The 17,247-nt window shown below is 44.6% G+C and overlaps 2 protein-coding genes across 2 annotated transcripts; one reads left to right on the plus strand and one right to left on the minus strand.

Moving 5' to 3' along the window:
• The first annotated feature begins 2,103 nt into the window (after positions 1-2,103).
• LOC119349974 (probable inactive poly [ADP-ribose] polymerase SRO1) lies at positions 2,104-8,659 on the plus strand. The gene is made up of 9 exons (XM_037618045.1): positions 2,104-2,235; positions 4,694-5,076; positions 5,992-6,000; positions 6,049-6,065; positions 6,508-6,614; positions 6,709-6,986; positions 7,406-7,653; positions 7,745-7,884; positions 8,588-8,659. The coding sequence occupies exons 1-9, from the start codon at positions 2,104-2,106 to the stop codon at positions 8,657-8,659; spliced, it is 1,386 nt and encodes a 461-aa protein (XP_037473942.1).
• Positions 8,660-13,788: 5,129 nt separating this feature from the next.
• Positions 13,789-16,546, minus strand: LOC119299353 (disease resistance protein RPM1-like). Its single transcript, XM_037576592.1, has one exon. It carries the CDS (start codon positions 16,544-16,546, stop codon positions 13,796-13,798), a length of 2,751 nt encoding a protein of 916 aa, XP_037432489.1. The 3' UTR covers positions 13,789-13,795.
• Between the last annotated feature and the right edge of the window lie 701 nt (positions 16,547-17,247).

Consider the following 17,247-nt stretch of genomic DNA (forward strand, 5'->3'; position numbering starts at 1 on the left):
ACGTGGAAAACTATTAGTCTGCCCATGATGTAATGCTAGGAATTGTTCGATTTTACGGTTTCTCTGGGAGAAATTAATGCTATGTTGCAGCAACACATGCAGAAGTTTTGAACCTTTTGATCCTACCAAGTGCATCATTCAACTCACACATGCAAATATTGGCAATGTGATATATACATGCAACTAAAAAATACTTTGTGAGAAAGAAAAAGTAACCCATGGCACAGAACACAACATCTCTGAAGCCACCCATGGCAGAAAATACGACGGTATAGCAGCAGACCCTTTGTCCTTTACAGCAATATAATGTTAACCTCGGCCTGATGTTTCTTAGTTATAGCCTCATCCTATTTTCTTCAGAGTACTCATCCTTCCATGCTAACACAATTATGTTATTCCAGAAATGCTAACTTGAGTTTACCTTAACTCTGATGTAATATGAAGCTTCGTAAAAGATAAGCAAACACGTACGATCACTGCTACTCTAAGTAGACTTACGCAAAAAAATAAAGACCAGAGCAGTAACTATCAATCAGATTTATCGCAAAGTGAATCCCCACCACCACCTAACTGAAAAAGGTAATGATATTGGCATCTATATTACTGAAAGTACAGTACACATAAGCTATATATATATATACTTTCAGTTTTGCTACTCTACGTTCAGGAAGTAAACATGGGTTCAGGAGATAAACTCATATGTTCAGAATAGATCCAACTGGGAAAGGCTTGTTACACTTCAAATATATGTTGAAAAGCACACATATCCAACATAAGTTGTTTGTAGTACACGCTGAGATATCTATTCATGTGTATGCCACTGCAAAGCTAATTGATAACTGAACAAATGATTCTTTCCGGTGATTAGCTTTCAAGGGTAGAGATGTCTACAGTACGAATGTTTTTTCCATGAGGCCAAGCTCATGTCAGAATTTCCTACAGCATAAAAGAGCCTAACAATTTCCATTTGCATAGCAACCGCAGCTATTTGTTAATAAAGTTTTTACAAACCCAACAGATCAAATATGAAGATATCGATGCGAAGAGTTGACACTTGAATAGTCCAATAAAACTGGAATCGAGATGTACATTTCAGCAAGGATACAACTCACTTCCCTAACAAGAAATCGTGACTTGCTTTCCTACTGCAAGTCCCAGATCGAGTTGCAACCTATGCTTTGGCCATTGCAGGAGTAGCGGCCAAAGTTCAGTCAAGCTAGCAAACAATAGTGTTATGTATGCAATGCAATACAAGCAGGGACCATGGGTGATATCTTTGTAGAGCTAGTGGTAAAAACATATAATTAAACTATACTACTTTGCAACAACATAATACAAAATATATGATGCCCACTGCCCACTGAAAAGGAACCAGAATTCTAACTTGTTCCATTAACTGAATTCTGAAATCTGTAAAGCTTGCTCTACTTGTCCAAATCAAGCAAATGAGCACACTACGGATATCATCAGGAAATTCATGTTGCGACGAAAAACTGGTTCTACCTGTAATAAGTAGACTAATTCTTGCAAAACATAAATCTGCTTGGACAGAAAATCCTCTAAGACTAATAAGCATAACTGTTATTTGGGGATATCTTGACCATCATTATTATGAAATTTCACAAACTTAGTACCTTTTGATGTAAACAGGGGATTCCATTCAGTGAATATCAAGGGGATACATACCCCTGGTGTAGCTCAGGCGACAATGGACTGCTGGACGGATGTTCTTGTTCCTTCGGCGAACTCGACGCTTCTTCCTTGGGCGAACTTGGCAGCGTCGGAGAATGAGAAGAATACGACGGAGGAGTCCGGAGAGGACTGGAGGCAGCGTAGAGGTCACAGGCCGGCGGTGGGCTCGCGGAGGCGTGGAGGTCCGGCGGCCGCGGCTTTCTGCAAAGGAGAGAGAGAGGAAGGTGAGAGATAGAACCGGAGGGAGGGGGGAGAAGGAGAGGAGGGCAGGGCGGCGCGTTGGTCCAGCAGCGGCGCTCCGATGGCCGGCCGGCGCGGGGCGGCGGCCATGGCTTCCGCTTCCTGCAAAAGAGAGAGAGAGGGAGGTGAGAAATAGAACCGGAGGAAGGGGAGGGAAGAACGAGAGAGGGCATGGAGGCGCGCTCTTCCGGCGGCGGCGCTCCGGTAGCCGGCGGCGCGGTGCGGCGGGGAGGCACGAGCGCGAGCCCGCGCATGGAGGCGCTGGGTGCGGTCGGCGGCGGCGGGCACCGGCAGATGCAGGGTGTTTTTTGTGAAAACGATTTTATCAGATTCACTTAAAATAGTACTGCGGGTTTAATACGTAAATGCATAGGGACTTGTTTGCAAAAACGTCAGCGACGTACGACCAGCAGCAATCGCTGGTTTATTAGTAGGAAAAGATTGGCTAGTTGCACAAGCTGTCAGCCTAGTAAGTTGATCATGACATGCTAATTGTGTACGTACACATACATCTGGTCGTGGTCAGCCAACTTCGTCGTGTGCATGTGTTTCCTTGGGCCAAATGCATGCATGCTTGTTTTCAATGACGGCGACGATACATATAGCAAGAAATCACCGTGCTGGTCTTTTTTGTCTAACCGGCATGTTCTTTAATCTCTCCCTAATCTTTACCTATCTTTACCTAATAATAAAGCAAATTGAGTTTCTGTCGTCCGTCATTATAATTACCCTTCAAATTGATAAAAATTACCCACCAATGCCACCCGTAAGTGGGATGATTCAGTTTTTCGGACAAAAATCGCCGCCGCGTTGGAAAATAAAATCATGTTCATCATTTTGAAAAAATGAATGTGTATTGAAAACATATTCGGGAATCTGAAAAAAAATCCATGACATTTTAGAAAATGTTCACAAAAAAATGTTTTTTAAAAATTTCTCCAATTTTTTAAAAAAGTTCATCGACTCAAAAAATGTTTATTGAGTCAAAAAAAATTAATGAATTCGAAACTGGTTCATGCATTTAGTTTTTTGTAAACAAAACTAATGTTCATGATTCTTTTGAGAAAATAAAAAATTTCAAAAGAAAATGTTTGTCGATTCCGAAAACTGTTCACTGATTCAAAAGTATTTTATGTCTAGGATTTAATTAGTTTTTTGGAAGTCTTCATATGTCTTGGCGTTGGGAGTAGTTCATGGTCAACGAGATTTGATTTTAAAATTTTAAACATTTCCTTGCGCAACATAATGACAAGTATGGCATGCACTGACAAACTCATAGCCTTGGGATTTACCACGTCGAATGCATTGTGATCACGTGGACATCGCGACGATCATCGGCTAGGGTGAGAAAAAAATGGCAATATGGTGAGCCACTGTGTTAAAATAGAGTACACTCATATATCAGGATACTGAGTCATACTTTTGGTTAGCCATAATTTTTTGTCTTCCGTTGCAAGGTTACCGTTGTTTGTTGTCACTGTTATAGTTTAATTTTCATGCCTACCACATCTTATGAATACATCATGTGATATACAATAATTAAAAATGAGTAAAATATTTGAATAAATAGTTCTTAAGGAAGAAGATATTTGGAGCTCACCGGGACTTGACAATTAAGATATTCCCCAACTCTGGATGTTACCGACATCGTTGGTGAGATAAGAAGGAGAGAGAGGGTTGGATGAAGAGTGATCACGATGCATCTTGAAGTTTACCTTTTTTTCTAGACAATCCAATTGAAATTTACATGTGATGGGTAACACAGAAAAGCTTGCTTTTTTATGGTGATGTTGGCCAAGTTCAAATAATGCAAAAGAAAAGGAACAAAATATAATCTTGCAAATCAAATAACCAACATTATCTCTTTGCTTTCGAATATTAACAAAAAATTGTATATAAACAATCCCAATTCAATGCACCATTACTCTTTCGCCCAACAAAATCTTTTGAAAATTCTACAAAAACTTTTGAATTAGTTATTAAACCCTCAAATAGTATACAACAATTCCATCGTCTGTATATCCGGCTAGAAACAATTACAACAGATCTCAGAATCCCCCAAAAATGTTTTAATTAAAACTATATTTAAAAATTCTCGTTCAGAAAAACATGTGTAAAAAATGTTCATTTTCAAAACATGTTTCAGTTCTGCTAAAAGATTAAAAATTCAAATTGTTTAATTATTTTAAAATAATAAAATGTCTGTGTTTTTCACAAAAATAAAATATAGAACCGATTACTAGACTATTCCATGCACCCCTACCCTTCCATCAAATGAAGGATGTTAGGGTGGCTTCTTTGGGTCCATACTTCAAAAAAATGAACAGTATAAACTTATTACTTATGTTTATCAGAACTGTATATAAGAAATGGCGCGTACTATCACACGGAGCAGGTTTTACGATATTTTTCTCCCGTTGCAACGCACGGGCCCTTTTTGCTAGTAATAATAAAGCACGGATTGACTTTGTCGGGTTCACCGTCGCAATACGCTTTCTTCTCATGTCATAATGCGCTTTCACAATTTGTATTGCAGAAAAACCCTTAGCTTTTATGGAAATAAACCCGCAGTCCACCGAAGCCTGACCGTAAGTGAAAAAAAAACGTTTCATATGCAACCGAGACTCACCGTCGTTACATCGCTGCCGCGCACGAGAAGACGAGGGTTCCTCTGCCACCACCGCCGCGCCCACATCCCTCTCTCTCCACCTCCGGTGCCCGTCCTCTCTCCACCCTCGCCGAATCCGGACGAGATCGGCAGGATCCGCTGCATCTCACGCCCGCGGCCCACCGTGGCTTTCGGCTGCGTTGGGAGCGGTGGTCCATCCCCGCTCCTCCGGGGCTGGCGGAACGGCGGAGCGGCGCTCTGGTCAGGTTCCTCTGCTTCGAGGGCGGCGCGTGGGCTGATGTCGAGGGCAAGTCGGCTGTGCCTCTGCGCCGGGCGTTCCTGGACGGGAGGGTGGTCGCAGAGGCCGTGTATGGCGGCAGGGAGTTCCTGTTCGACGCTGGCACTGCCGAGGAGGTCGCCATGGGCTGGATTGATGACCGCGGGGCCGGCTTCTTCCCTGTGCCAGAGAGCGGGAGGAAGAGGAAGAGGGGCGAGCCTGAGCTGGAGGACGGGGCGTCGTCCGGGGTGGATGAGAGGTCCGACGAGAGCAGCGACACGGTGGAGTCCTCAATCCAGCCCAATCTCCTGCCTCTCTCAAGCACTCCCCGTGCAGCAGGCCTGATGTGTAGGCTGCCATGGCAAGGCTACATCCATGCATTTTGTATAGGCCGCTATCTCCTCCCTCTCTCTCCCCTGATTTGCCTCTTTCACTCTCTCATTTGATTTAATCCCTTGAGCATATTTTCTTATGTATGCCTACAACATGCTCGGTGATTGTTTGATCTACCATGTGATTTGCGGTTCGCGTAAAGTCATGAAATCTGATCCTGATAGTGACATGATTTACTCTGTTTGATCAAACAGGTAGAAGGCGAAGTTGTTTTACTTTAATCTGATGAAGTCCCTGCTGGCTGCTGCTATAAGCTAGGAAATTGACAAATTCAACATTGGCAAGCTGGTCTTGTGCTCTTTGTCCAAAATCATATTCCGAAAGTGAGGTTCTTATTGTGGATGTTTCAGCGTCAACCTGAATTTTCTTTAACCTACTACAAAAAGACCTTCTAGGGTGATTAGCTGCAGTACTGTGACAAATAATCAAAAAAGATCATTGTCTTCTCATTTAATATTCTAGCTACCGGCCAAACATTGAAGGTTGCACTGCAACTACTTGACTACAAGTTTTATGTGGAATTTTTCTGTACAGCTTGCACAAACTCAGTGAGATCCAAGTAGTTGCACAAAATCATCATCTCTCACATTTAATATTCTGTACAGCTTGCACAAAATCATCATCTCTCACATTTTTTATCTTCAAAGGGAGGTGTCATCTCCTAAATTTTTTTCTCATAATCAACCATGTTTCTAATCCTTACCTGAAAGTTTCCATCGCTCGGCTCCTAATGGCATGATGCCTCATTTAGATTCTCTTATGTCACTGTGTTTGTATTCAGAAAATTAAGGTATGATGCCTCATTTAGATTCTCTTATGTTAGTGTGTTTGTATTCAGAAAAATAAGGCATGAAGGTTGCACTGCAACTACTTAACTACAAGTTTTTTTTGGATTTTTTTGTATAGCTTGCACAAACTCAGTGAGATCAGGAATCATCATCTGTCACATTTTTTTCTCTTGAAAAGGAGGTGTCATCTCATACATTTTTTCTCAGAATCAACCATGTTTCTAATCCTTGCCTGAAAGTTTCCATCGCTCGGTTCCTGAGGGCATGATGCCTCATTTAGATTCTCTTATGTCAGTGTGTTTGTATTCAGAAAATTAAGTTATGATGCCTCATTTAGATTCTCTTATGTCAGTGTGTTTGTATTCAGAAAAATAAGGCATGATGCCTCATCTAGTTTATCTTATCTCAGTGTGTTTGTGCTCAGAACATTAATTTGCTTATTTTTGCTTTTTGAGGGCTATAACAATAGAGAATTTCATTTTTTTAAATCTGCTTCTTCCCTATGCCAGAGAGCGGGAGGAAGAGGAAGAGGGGCGAGCCTGAACTGGAGTACGGGGCCTCGTCTGGGGTGAATGACAGGTCCGACGAGAGCAGCGACACGGTGGAGCCCGGCAGGGTCAGCAAGGCGGCCAGCTTGGGGCAGGGCGGTGAGGCTGGAGGAGACGGACAAGTTCTACCAGGTTGTTACTTGTCAAGAAGCTCTTCCTCAGCGGGATAGCCCCCGGGTGGGCGGCGGCGTGGCCATCACGGCGGTGCACAAGGTCGTGCAGGGTCCCCGGTCCAGGGCGTTCCAAATGCAGGGCCAGCTCCTAGCTGCTGCGCGCGGCGCTGACGGGGGCAATGCTAAGTTCGCGTGGTATGGCGCTCCGTTGGCAGACGTGGCCGCGGCGGTGGAGCACGGGTTCGGCAGGACGAACAGCCGGGTCCTTGGCAATCGCGCGCACGGCAACGACGTCCACCTCTCGCTGCCTCAGTCTCCTTATGCCAGGTCAGGTCAGAGTTCTGAATTTGTGGTTTTGATCGATGGCAAGCATGAATATAGGCATATAGCTGTAGGATAATTTATCAGACACAGTTACCAATTCAGGATCTGTTCCAAATTGCATTCATATTATCCCTCTGTCTCATAATATAATTGATTCCATGTTATTTTAGCCTTTGGTTTCTATATCTTGATTCATACTCCTAGCTAAAAAATTAGGGGGAAACAAGTTTGCATGAACGACAGTATTAGTTTATCTATAAATGCAGTAATTTGACTGGGTAATGGTTTGTGGAAGGGACGAATACGAGCAAAACTAAATCATGTTTCCTGCTACCTAGAGTCCGGGTGATGAAAATACGTTCTGAATGTTCTGTGAAGCAGTGCATAAAGGAACTAACGAGTATGAAATCATTTTTAGGCAGCGCAATGCTAGCAAATGCAGATGAGAACGGCGAGGCGCATATCGTGCTGTGCCGTGTTCTGATGGGCTGGCCAGAGGCCATCCCAGCCGGGTCCTCCAAGCTCCACCCCAACAGTGACAATTACGACAGTGCCGCCGACAACATGCAGAACCCACAGTGGTATGTTATTTGGGGCAAGGACATGAACATGAGGATTCTCCCAGAGTATGTCGTCAGCTTCAAGTGTCCCAGCCTCCATCAGATGCAAGGTTAGTGAGTGCTCTGTCTGAATTGGTGCTGTAATTGTTCCCAGACGTGCCTGGATCTCATGTTATTATTCGTTGAAATTTTGGGTTTCAGGATCATCCGGAGCGACCTCCATGCTAAAGAAGCCTTCGCCAGTGGCTCGTGACATGTTTCCGACGCTTCTAGCAGAGATCCAGTGGTTCGTGCCATCTTCCAAGCTGCAGATATTGCAGGGGACCTACAATCGCTTCAAGGTAAATTGGTGGGGGATGCTTATTAGTATAGGGTGTGCGAATATAATAGCAATTACGGAAAGAAATCTAGAGAATTGGTCTCTAGCAGGGGGAAACTTGAGAATGGAAAACGGGGGAAGGGAGATGAGTTTGCGTGTCTTTTTTTATATATAGAAAAAGAGAGTGTGTGTTTTATCTGTAAGTGAAGTGTGTGCGTGAAGTGCTTTTTATTGGCTAAGCGTAAATAATTAAAAAAATAAAAAGAATCTTCCCAACCAAGCAACAAACTCTATTGATAAAAATCAACATAGTAAAAATAGTTAAAAAAATGTACAAATATATATATATTCACACTTTTTAAAAACTGGTCAAAATTTCCTTAAAGATCCAATTTTTTGAAAAAAAATGCATTTCCAAATGTTCACAAAAAAAAAAGTATTCACAATATATAAAAAATGTTTAATTAATGTTCTCCCTAAAAAACATTCGAGTTTTAATAAAGCATTCACTTTTTTTTGTAAGGCAAGAAAACAAATAAATATTCATGTTTTTCAAAAAAAAGTAAAAAATAAAAATTGATTCACAAACTATACGAGGGAACTTAGCAGTTTGTGCAATATGCTATGGATCATCGTGTCCATCAAGAGCAATCCCTATTGTTTGTGGTACATATAATTATCTCTGTTGAATCTGGAACTTGATAACTAATTTGCCCCGTGTATAGGTAGACAACGATCAATATGAGAGGGTGCTCAGCTACATATTGATCCTTGTCAATTCTGTACAAATTTACTAAATTTACAGATGGAGGTTGTTGAGAGAACTTTAGCTAACAATTATGGATATGTCCTCGGTGGTGTACAAGCAAACACTAAATTGTTGCAGTGTACAAAGTCCCTGAGTAATTCCTGGCGCTACAAGTTTTAAAATAAAAAGATGCCGGGTCTCTACCATATTGAGCCTCCACTTTAGAATTTGATTTCAACTATAGGACAGTCGGTTGCTTTTGGTAATTTATGCCACTAATTCTTGGTCCTTTGTGTGAGCTATGTTTTACTTGCACTTTTGCTTCTTATTTACAGATTGGTATGGTGTCAGGTTTACTTGCCTACAAGTTTTTTTTAGAAACGAGGCAAAAGACTTGCCATTTTCATTAATTAAGGAGGAGTGAGAATTGCCCGGTTAATTGACGGAAAACCGGGCTAAAACCGATACAATCCAACCCACATAAAGACATCTGCCGAGCAGTCGCAAGCGTCATCGTCATCACCGGCTACCTCCGAACGGGCGACTCCGACTTCACCGTAGACCTTCATCGTCGAAGCCAACCCGCAAACAGCTGCACAGAAACCATGACGGCACATGCCAACAGAAGGCCACACGCGCGAACAGCCGACATCTCCGACTCTGACGACGATCATCACAAGAGAAATATGCAGGACTTGCGCCGACCGTGCCCCAAAGAGCACCTCGGACACGCCGGAAAGATCTGACTACCGAAGCCCGAGCCGCGACCAGAGTTCCTCTCGACGCCATCATCATTGCCAAACGGAAATCAGCGCCCCCGAAAAGGCCGCTTCGGCAAACTACGCGGCGAAGATGCCACAAACCACGCGGCGAAGATGCCGCAACCCACACGGCGAAGATGCCGCCATCCATCGGTCTCCTAGTCGTTGCCGGCTCCGAGACGATGCCCCCAAGGAGGAGAAAGACGCGAAGACGCCTCCATCGCCCGATCCAGTGGATCTGAGGTTTCCCTTCGGAGCCAAAGTCGTGGGGAGGAGGAGCGCACCTCCACGACGACGCTTCCAAGAAAGATCACGGCACCCGCGGGCGCTGCCGCCGTCGGCTCCGGTGGAGACCGAAGCAAGGATTTCTCCCGAAGATGTGCCGACCGCCCGCCACCACCGACCGCCGCCAACAAACCACCACCCCTGCCGAGGCCGACCTCACTCCGGCCACGAGATCCCACGATCCGCCGCGACCAGAACCGCACCACCCCCTGGCCGAAGCCGCCGTCCACCACCGCAGCACCACCACAGCCACCACCACCGCAACAACCAACACCACATCGCGAAGAGCAGCACCAGACCGAAGAAACAACTCACGCCAGATCCAGATCGGAGCCGCAAGCGAAGCAGCAGAGCAGACGAGCAGGTCCGCCGCCTGCAGCACACCTCGCGCTCCGGAGCCGCACTCGCCACGCCCGGCTAGTTCCCGCGCCCGACATACGCCAGCCGCCGCCGTGCCCGGCTGTTGATCCGCGCCCCACGTGCACATCCGGAGCCAGGAGCCGCCGCGCGCCCGTACGCCGTCCACGCCCAGGCCACCGGGAGCCCGGACCGAGGCCGCCGCCCCGGCGTCCCCCACCTCAGCAGCACGACTCGGCCATCGCAAGCCCGCCCGCAGCCGCGCCAGATCCGCGCGCCGGCCCGCACCCGGCCTAGCCGCGCTCCAAGGTCGCTGCGCACCGCCCGGAGGAGCAGAGCACCGGCGCCGCCCCTCGGAGCCACCCCCAGGCCGCCGCCGGCCCGACGCGCCCCGCCGGCCCGACACGCCACCGCGAGGCCAGCCGTCCCGCGCCGACCGGATGTCTCGCGGGGAGGGAAGAAACCCGCCGCCACCGCCGAACGCACGCACGGGCTTCGCCCGGCGGCGGCCCCTGGCGGCGGCGGGGGAGGGGAGAGGCGAGGTGAGGGGTGGCGGCGGCGAGGGTCTAGGGCTACGCCCGGGCCGCTCGCGGGAGCGGCACGGGGTCGGGGTCTGTTCCTGTGCCTTACCCCTTGCCTACAAGTTTGGTTCCACTTCGTACTCTGCTGTCAGCATATCTGTAGTATCAGGATATTGTTACCTCCGTTCCAAAATATAGTGCGCCCGCACTTTCCGAGGTTCAACTTTGATCATAAATTTAACCAACGAGACCGACTGTGACGGGAGCAATTATACTGTATAATTGAACTAATCTTCCAACAAATAAAGAACGGTAAGAGGGCTTTTTAACGTGCAAAATTAGACTCTGGAAAAAATGTTAAACTATGGTACATAAGGTCACATGGGTATGGTTTTGCGAGTTGCTACGTCCGTTGCAGTTTGTGTCCTTACGGACAGTTATTGAACTACTACGATGTAAAATCTGGATACACAAATACAAGGCGCAAGCATTAGATTGTGCAGATGTGGCCGGGATCTCAAACACGACCATTCGCTGGTTTGTACATGTAGACGATGCAATTCTTTATTGGTTTGAAGCTTAGGTGGAACCTTCGCGTGTAGTGGACATCATGAGAGACAATGAGGACAAAGAAAATAAGTGGTAATAGGGATGAGACGCTAAGGGTGATAATTTATTTCTCCCGTTGCAATGCACGGGCACTTTTGCTAGTATAGTATTAAATAAACAATGGCACCTACGTTACCTTTTTTTTTTTGAGGGAAAGCCTTCTGGCAATTTATTATTCTTCAAATAAGTTTACATCATTTGCCAAAGCATCTAAAATGAAACTAGGCGGATCCACATATACGTTACCTTTTTTTAATGGCACGTACCTTTTTTAGATAATATCAACGTTTATTAAACTCCCAGGCTATCTTATTCTTATGGAACATCTTTTTGACAGTGGACTCTTTTCTTAGCCTTGAATTTGATTTTTTTAGGAACCTATTGCCCACGCTGGTTGGGATTTCCTATATTATATGGGGCAAAGCTGGCTGAAACGTTTTCTTCATTAATGGCATTGGTGGGTAATTATTTCACTTCAAACTTATCTAATGGCTCTAAATTTACAGTCTATTAAATAAACGATCGGATGTTTCTGATTTTTGCGGGATTTTCTAGGCTAATTCTCTTTTTTATGGTTAACCCATCATTTACTTTTTATATATAAATAGATACTAAGTTGTCAATACTATTAACCCTTAGGATTGAACATGAGCATTAAGCACCGTTTGAGTTTGAAACTATTATTCAAAAATTAATAATTATTTAGTAACATTAATATTGCTTGAATAAGTAGTTTGACCACAGTTTGACCAGATTTGACTATAGTTTGATCAAAAGTCAAAAAAACTAAAAATAATTATTTATTAACACTAATATTTCTTGAATAAGTAGTTTGACTAGATTTGACCATAGTTTGACCAAAAATCAAAAAAACTAAAAATATTTATTTATTAACACTAATATTTCTTGAATAAGTAGTTTGACCATAGTTTGACTATAGTTTGACCAGATTTAACAAAAAGTCAAAAAAACTGAAATTTGAGCATATCTTTTTTTTCCTTCCAGAACTTGAGGATTCTAAAAATTTGCAAACAGGCCTACGGCCGTCAAAATCGGATGCGGATTTTCGTGCTGATTTTTTTTGATAAATTATGCGTTTTTTCAACATCATATGCAAAAGATATGTCCGTTTTACTTTTTCATAACACTTTTTTGCAAAACATGTCCAAATTTAAGTTTTTTAATTTTACTAACTAGTAGATGTTGTAACATAACTACATCCCGAAAGATTTTAATTTTGGAAGTTTTTATCATTTTCTTTTATTTTTTACAAAACAGAAAAGATGATACAGAGGGGGTAAGAGTTTGAACCTTTAGTCCCGGTTTGAGACACGAACCGGGACTAAAGGGCGTCTTAGCCGCTCGAACCGGGACTAATGCTAATGCTCACATTAGTCCCGGTTCGTGATGCAACCGGAACTAATGTGTACAATAAGCTGTGACCAAAGCCCTGTTTTCAACTAGTGATCACGATCGAAAAGAGCAGTGTGGGCACTATCACAATGACATGTCCAGTGTAGCACTTAAAAGTGAGCCTTTCCCTCTTCAAACTCCGTTCCTTTGACATTTCTCGTCTCCACATCCGTCATACACCGATGCACGAGAACAAGCCATTAACACAAAGTTTCATAGCTTGTAGTCATATTGTAGTTGGGTTGTTTTGCAAAAGCGGGATCGATCAGAGTTTTGCCTGGGAAGAAATGGCGCTACTATACAACATATAGTAGGATGGGAAGCAGGCGACACGTGGAGAGGGTGGCAATGGGCTCGGAGAGCATGGGAGACGGCACTATGGTGATGGCGATGGCGGGCAGCACGACCTTGCCCCGCTAAAAAGGGGTTTGATCGGGAGTTGGATAGAGAACGGCTGCGTTTCTCTACTTTTGAGAAGTTGGGATGTTTCGGGACCTTTCCTTATTTTTACAGGGAGTTAAGAACTTACAGAAAGTGTTAATTGGGTGTAACTCCCTTAAATTTCTGTGTTTAGGTCATTAGTGACTTTCGTGCAAGGGTAGAGGCTCTAATTCAATGCATCAGTTTAAATTCTATTGTGAAAATTCTTAGGACACAGAACTGGAAAATGCGTCTTGATATAAGCTACCTCTACGTGCAGTAGATTCAATGTCCCAGCGCTGTGCACAAGAAATTACTGCTACACAATAATTTCTTCCATAAATCATACACGATAAAGATGTTGCGCACGTATTTCCATGGGCCACTTTTGTAACATTTGAACTAGAACGTATGCCCTCATGAGCCCAATAGGGTACTAAACAAGTACTAATGCATAACTAAATAAGTAGTAATGCAATGCAATATCTAGGAAACAGAGAGATGGAGTGTACATGGTATATCATTTGATGGAGTCGGTATGCATATGACATCAAGCAAAACAAAGCAGTGATAAACTTATATAATGAAACAAACTCACTCAGTTTAGTTCCAGATGGCAAGGAATGCCTGTGTTTCAGGAATTATTACAGACACAACCAACAATGCATGACAATATACAGTCAGAAATAAATTAAGAGCTGTTGATACTATTACAGTACCATAGGACTCATCACAAATAATTAAAAGCATGCACACTTATAGTGCATAAGAAATTCTTATGATTCTTTATTACTGAAGGAGGTAGGTTGCCGTTCTTTGCTAGACACGGAGCTCAGGAACAGCCTTCATCTTGTTGTGCATCTGGTTTAGATTCCACTGAGCCTTGAAGTCCTTGTGCAGATCCAACATCCAGAGCTTCTTGAGGGTTTCAAGGGATTCAATGCCATGAGGGACCATGTTCAGCTTGGAGAGTGACACAATGTAGATCCCATCAATGTCCGGAATGGCGCCCTTTTCAATCTCCAGTTGCTTGACATTAGGCATGCGCTTCAAGACGAGTGTCTTCAGCTTAGGAAAGCACCCTGTAGAAAGAACCAATATACCTGCACTACTCACCCTGTTCAGACTGAGATAAGTGAGATCTGGAAGATGAGATGCCAACAACCGCAGCGGGTCTTCTATCCCGAGATCGCACCAACTTAGAGCCAAGTACTTGAGACTCTTCCCATGGCCCTGAAATATTGGGCAGTTGAGTGTACCATCAGCCCAACCGCCTCTGATTATTAGCCTGTGGAGATTTGTGGAAACTGGCTTGAGTGCTTGGAAACTAAGTGTCTCATTCTCATCACATGCAGAGAGAAGTAAGCTGGAAAGTAGGGGCATATCTGAGAGGGTTTTCAATAGGTCATCACAGTTAGATGCATTGATGTTATCAACCCAAACTGTCTGCAACTTCATCATTTTCTGCAGCTGTAGTGGCAGGTCTTTGCTGGCATGGACGGTCTCAAGAGTTTGCAGCTCTTGAAAGTTGGAAATCATGTGAGGCGCTTCGACTCCGACAAAGTATCGGAACTCCGTCTGCTTCTCATCTGCAAACCTGTCAGCTAAAAGGTGTCGTAGCTTCTCAATATTTACAATTCCTGGTGGTAGCTTTTCCACTTTTGTTTGCTTGATGTCCAGTGTCTCAAGGTTTGAGAGCTTATCAATGGTGTGTGGCAGCGACTGGATATTGGTACGCCTTAAGCCGATGTAGCGAAGATTGAACAAATCCCCGATGGATGCTGGCACTTGGGTTATTGCAGAGTCTTGAAGCTCGAGAACAGTGAGGTAGCTGGATCCAGACAAAACTGAGGAAATCATGTTAGTACAGGGCGAAGCTGTCGCAAGTGACATGATGGTACGGAGTCGTGGAAATTTCACTCCCACTATTGCTTTACTGTCTGTCCAACCACATGTCGAGAACCGACGAACTTCTTTATCCATGCGAATCATTTCTTTGGGGCCATTCGCAGAGCCAAACCTCTCCTCTTTAGCCACAGCAAGAGCCAGGTCACGAACAAGGTCATGCATCTTACATGTACTAACCCTTAAGAGCTCATCCCTTTCCACAACTTCCAACATGTTCCTCCCAATGAGCTCCATAAGATTTCCCTCAGCCACTTCCTCTGGTGTGCTGTTTTCTTTCTTCACCGCAAACCCTTCGGCAACCCACAACCGCACAAGGCTCTCCCGTGAAATTGCATAGTCTTCAGGGAACAAGCTGCAGTACAGGAAGCAGTTCCTTAGATCGCCTGGCAAGTCATGGTAGCTCAGATCAAGTATAGGTTGGACATGGTTATCCCCCCGCAGCTCGCTACGGAGATGATTGAACATGTGATTCCAGGCATGCTCTGTTGGTTGCTTCGTGGACAATAGGCTGCCAGAAGATACAATGGCTAATGGTAGGCCACGACACCTCTCAACAACTTTTGTAGCCACCGTCTTGAGCTCCAGAGGGCACTCGCGGTTCAGGTTGCTGTGGAAAGCCCTTGAGCAAAATAACTTGAATGACTCAGTGCTACCCAATGGCTGGAGTACAAGGCGACGCTTCGGTTGAGCAAGAGCTGCAACATCTTCCATCCGTGTTGTGATCATAACACGGCTTCCATGGATACCCTGGAAAGCATTGCACATTTGATTATATGCATCTTTATTCCACACATCATCAAGCACAATCAAACACTTCTTGTCTTGCAGTATCTTGTTTATTGCTTCTGTTAAGTCATACACATCAGATTTGGCACCCATGCTAAGAGGAGGTGGTGTCGTTGACTCTTGTGTGTGTCGTATCTTGGTAAGCAATGTCCCCAGCAAATCAATTACATCATATTCCTTTGATACCACAATCCAAGCATGTGCATCAGGGAAGTTGACTTTCTCCCGATCATACACATTCTTGACAAGGGTTGTTTTCCCCAAGCCTCCCATACCAGAAACTGTTATCACTGTGCTTTCTTTATCCTTGATGGCCAGCCATTCAATCAATTTGCTCCTATTTTCATCAATTCCCACAAGATCCTCGTCAGTAAAAAGTTCTGGAAAGCAGCTTCCAGACCGTTGCTTATCAATCTTTGCATGCTCATTTTTGTTGGGTTGGTTGGTGTCTCTCCAATATTTAGGCAGTCCTTTGATTTGCACGATATCCTTTTCTATCTCTTCAACTTCCTCGGCAATTTTACTGAAAACCTTAACATGGCGTGAACCGGTGATGATGTAACGATGTAGGAAGCCTTCGTCCTTGAGCTTAAGAGCCTCATACGAGTACTTATCAATTACATCCTCAACACGGTAGGCCAGCTTCCTTACGTTTCCAATCCAACCCTTGATGACATTGTTGTTGAGATTTGTTGAACCCAAATCTTGGATTATATCATTCATTGTATTCAGTTCTATCTCGATTCTTTGGACCTTTGCTGGCAATTCCTTTAGGGAATCAAGCTTCCTCGACAGCTTCTGTACCACATCCGTGACTACTTCATTCAAAACGATGGTCCCAATCTTCGACACAGCAAGGAGTATGGCCTCCGCCATTCGCTTCTGAAAAAACACAAACACCCAACAAGTTATATATTCGTCATACATGAGTTAGGCATCGAGTACAATAAGACTAGCTGATGCATGCGTGGTAATAGTACAATATATAAATACGATCAGAATATGGCGTAGATGCATTGTACTAGTACATATGTACACACATTAACTTGGCAAGAAAACATAAAGTAGATGCATGGTAATACTACATATTGAGTTCAAGAAGGCTGAGTACACTTTCTAGCCATTAGCTATTCAATTTTCTCTAAGCCCGGGCCCATGGGCGCGTGGCCCGGGCGACGGTACAGGGCCCCGAGTTTCCTATTATTCTCGCCTGGGCTGAGTGCTGCGAATGCTTGCAGCAGGCATACAGGTTTGAGTCTCTTACGACATGGTTCACGCGCTTCCAGATTCCTTCGCTCATATATCCGGTCAGTTTCATTGGTGCCGAGACCGATGTTTCCTCGCCGTCGCTGGAGCTGACCGCGTCATGGGAGCCGGAGATGCTACGCAACGAAGATAGGATAAGAGGTAGCTGTTGGGCGAATAAGCCGCAGCGATGAACTGGACATGACCAGCGCGTGTATGGGCGCCAGCTGGGCGAGTCGGGTGCGTCGGGACCGCGGGCGTGTGCATCGTGTGTGTGTGTGTGTGTGTGTGTGCGTGAGCCAGCGCGTGTGTGCGCGGGGCCACGCGGGTCT

Source organism: Triticum dicoccoides, chromosome 1B, assembly GCF_002162155.2.
Source record: "Triticum dicoccoides isolate Atlit2015 ecotype Zavitan chromosome 1B, WEW_v2.0, whole genome shotgun sequence".
In the NCBI taxonomy this organism is placed as follows: Eukaryota; Viridiplantae; Streptophyta; class Magnoliopsida; order Poales; family Poaceae; genus Triticum; species Triticum dicoccoides.